At 30.6% G+C, this 3018-nt stretch overlaps 1 protein-coding gene across 1 annotated transcript; it reads right to left on the bottom strand.

Moving 5' to 3' along the window:
- Positions 1-1433: 1433 nt before the first annotated feature.
- LOC111388406 (pathogenesis-related protein STH-21-like) lies at positions 1434-2628 on the bottom strand. Its single transcript, XM_023013097.1, has 4 exons — positions 2614-2628; positions 1844-1938; positions 1742-1745; positions 1434-1679 (listed from the first exon to the last, which is right to left on the bottom strand). The coding sequence occupies exons 1-4, from the start codon at positions 2626-2628 to the stop codon at positions 1434-1436; spliced, it is 360 nt and encodes a 119-aa protein (XP_022868865.1).
- Positions 2629-3018: the final 390 nt, after the last annotated feature.

Below are 3018 nucleotides of genomic sequence, written 5' to 3'. Positions count from 1 at the left end.
AGTTTTTGCAATTAGAAAGCTGGAAGTTTGTGATCCAAAGAACTAGAAGTTCGTGATTCAGAATTCATACAAGAATTGACCATCGAATTTAGGTCAAAATTCGAATAATTTATTCTTGATATAGAATACACATGAATATCGTTTACTGAATTAAAGAAACTTTTTAATTTTTTGGATAATTCCGCTTTTGCATTCCAGTAGTAACATCAATCAAGGCAGCTTTTTACTACCCTCCTTCAATACAATACAACCTACAAATAATTTTATTATCCAACATCATCCATCTAGTTTATAAGATCCCATATTTCCCTAAAAAGAATATTTTCAATAAAAAACCTACTTCAATATTTCCCGAAAGAAAGATAAAATGAAATGGTTTTAAACATATTTTGAATAATTTAATGAAATACATGTCTATGCTCCAAGAAACAAGAAATTGAACTGAAATATCCTTTCCACGTCAAGAATCAAAGAAATTATCTGACAAAGGGAGAAAAGAGCTAGGAGCCATAATTGACAATTCAAGAGATGTATGTACGGGTCTGTATGTATAGGTTTGTGTATGTAGAGAAAAGGTTTCGAGTAATCATTAGAGCAAAGTGGCTGGTTAGAGGGGGAGAAAGGAGGAAAGAATTTTAGATTATCGAGGAACAAAATGGAAAGGGGAAAATACTTGTGTGAGTCTCAATTCGGGAATGAACAGATACAAAGCTTAATGTGTGGGAGTGATTTGGGTATTTGAGATAATTAATTAGGATTTAATGATGATAGAGTAAGGTCAGTAATTAGTTGAATTATTATAAGGAGTTTAGTGATTAGATGATTCTTAGTTATATTATTATATTACAGTATAAGTTGAAAATAGAAGAGTGATTAGTAAACTTTGAATATTTAATTTTAAACAGGTAACTGATGTAATTTCCTCAATTAATTACGTATGTAGTCCCACATGACAAATAAAACCCAATACAAGCACCACATGCTTGCCTTAGCTCACTCAAAATATTTATTATATCATTCGGCATAGAAAACTGGAAATTAATTTTTCATTTAGTATTGAAAATTTTGATGACAGTGAAAAATAACAAACATCAAGTAGCGAGTTCAAGTGTAACAATGATGATGGAAAGTATGACTAGCTCGAATACATTGTACTTTCTTTAAATCTTATGTTTAACTCCCTGTTTCAAGATGGAAAAGTTTAATTATTTTTTCAACTTTAGCTAGAAGGTCAGGTCGAGCCTCCTCCTAATAATTATTTACCATATTTTATCTTCGATATTAATAAATATGCAACATATAGTGGTTGAAAAAAAAGAAGAAAATTTTTTTTAATGAAAATTAGAACCAAGTTCTTTATTAAGGCAAAAACACCATTTATGCAGAAATTCAGAAATTGGGAAACACGTGAATTTCCATTATGCTTCACAAGGTTAAGACATAACTGGAAAACATTTAGGCTCAAACACGACATTGGCATTTAGGTAATCTACATAAGACTTGTAGAGTCCAAAAGATCGTTCTTTGCTTGCTTTAATATCCTCATCTTTTAGTACAACATTACCCTTGACATGATACTCAATGACGATCTTGACAACACATTCTCCATCCTTCGAGTCCTTGAATTTAATCTCGTGTCTGATAGATTCAATTTGGTCCTCCAAGTATGTCTCCCTCAACTAAAATCAATTTGCCCACACAGTTTTTAGGGTCCAGATGGTCGATCCTGTTCTTCATGTACTTGCCTGTAGGAAAACACATATGGTCATCAGATGATGTGTAAAAAATAAATAAATAGATAAAATAAAATAAATCTGATAACGCATTTAATGCACTAGATTACACAACATTGTAGATAAGCGACATAGATGTTATCCAGTAGTTTGCACATATGAGATGAGTAACTCCAGTATACGCACCATTCCTTAGTGTTCCCCACTATATTACATTCAGAAGCAACCACAACAAGATTTATATCTTGCACTTTATCTGAAACGTTGTCATATTCTTTTATATTTGTTGTCCCTACATTCTTTGATTTTCGATAATCGTGGAACTAATGTTCCACCTCGTCGCAATTATAACAATTATCATTGAATTTTTTACGAGTTATTAAAGAACCAATTATCTCTTTGTTGTTGTGTTTCCTGTTTCTGCTAATCGGTTAATAGACGCCTATTACACTATTTGTAATGATTCCATCATTCACGATAAATAATAAATAAAAAGAAAAGTCATGTTTACAAGATGTCCATTACAAGAAAATAGCCGATCACAATCGTTTACAAATGGTCACAGACATCTGTTACACAAAAAGGCGTTGGTTAAACAATCGATTGTTGGAATCTAAAAGATCGTTAAAAATAAATTCGTTAAGAACCCAAGAATTTGAATAATTAAAATTTGGTCCAAAAAATTTAAATAATTTTTTTCCAAAAAGATATATATAAGATAATGACCCAAACATGCACCCGAATCGAACTAGAATTGGACCCATGTCATGTTGTGCTTAGCTGGCTAGGCACACAAGCAATGGCGCGCATGAACTTTGGATTGAACCTATTTATGGAATGACATTCAAGATCTTTGTTCTCAATTGAAATCTGTGCAAACATTCTTAAATCGCATTCCAGAAGAGTTTCTTCTACATACTCAATGTGATAATACTTATTATTATTAATTTTTTCTATTGGGGGTAATAGTTTCTAAATCTACATCTACATGTTTTTTATGTTTAGAACATAATTGGTTGAACTAGATGTAATTGTTTGTTTAAGTCATGATATTTCATATAATTAACATATATTTGTAGTTGATGTTGGGATATTTTAATTAATTCAATGCCACGAAAACTTTAGTTCTTGTTTGTATTATTTACAATTGGCTTTCCTCACTTTTTATAATTTCTGACTAATTTATAATTTTTTGAAATTTTGGGACTATGATTGCAATTAATATTTCATTTTTTCTTTTATTTTATTTTTACTTTATTTGAATAGGAGGGTAAAATCGTCAAAA

Source organism: Olea europaea, unplaced genomic scaffold (genome assembly GCF_002742605.1).
Source record: "Olea europaea var. sylvestris unplaced genomic scaffold, O_europaea_v1 scaffold490, whole genome shotgun sequence".
In the NCBI taxonomy this organism is placed as follows: Eukaryota; Viridiplantae; Streptophyta; class Magnoliopsida; order Lamiales; family Oleaceae; genus Olea; species Olea europaea.
The sequence above is the reverse complement of the archived record's forward strand: the minus strand, read 5'-3'. Positions and strand labels throughout refer to the sequence as shown.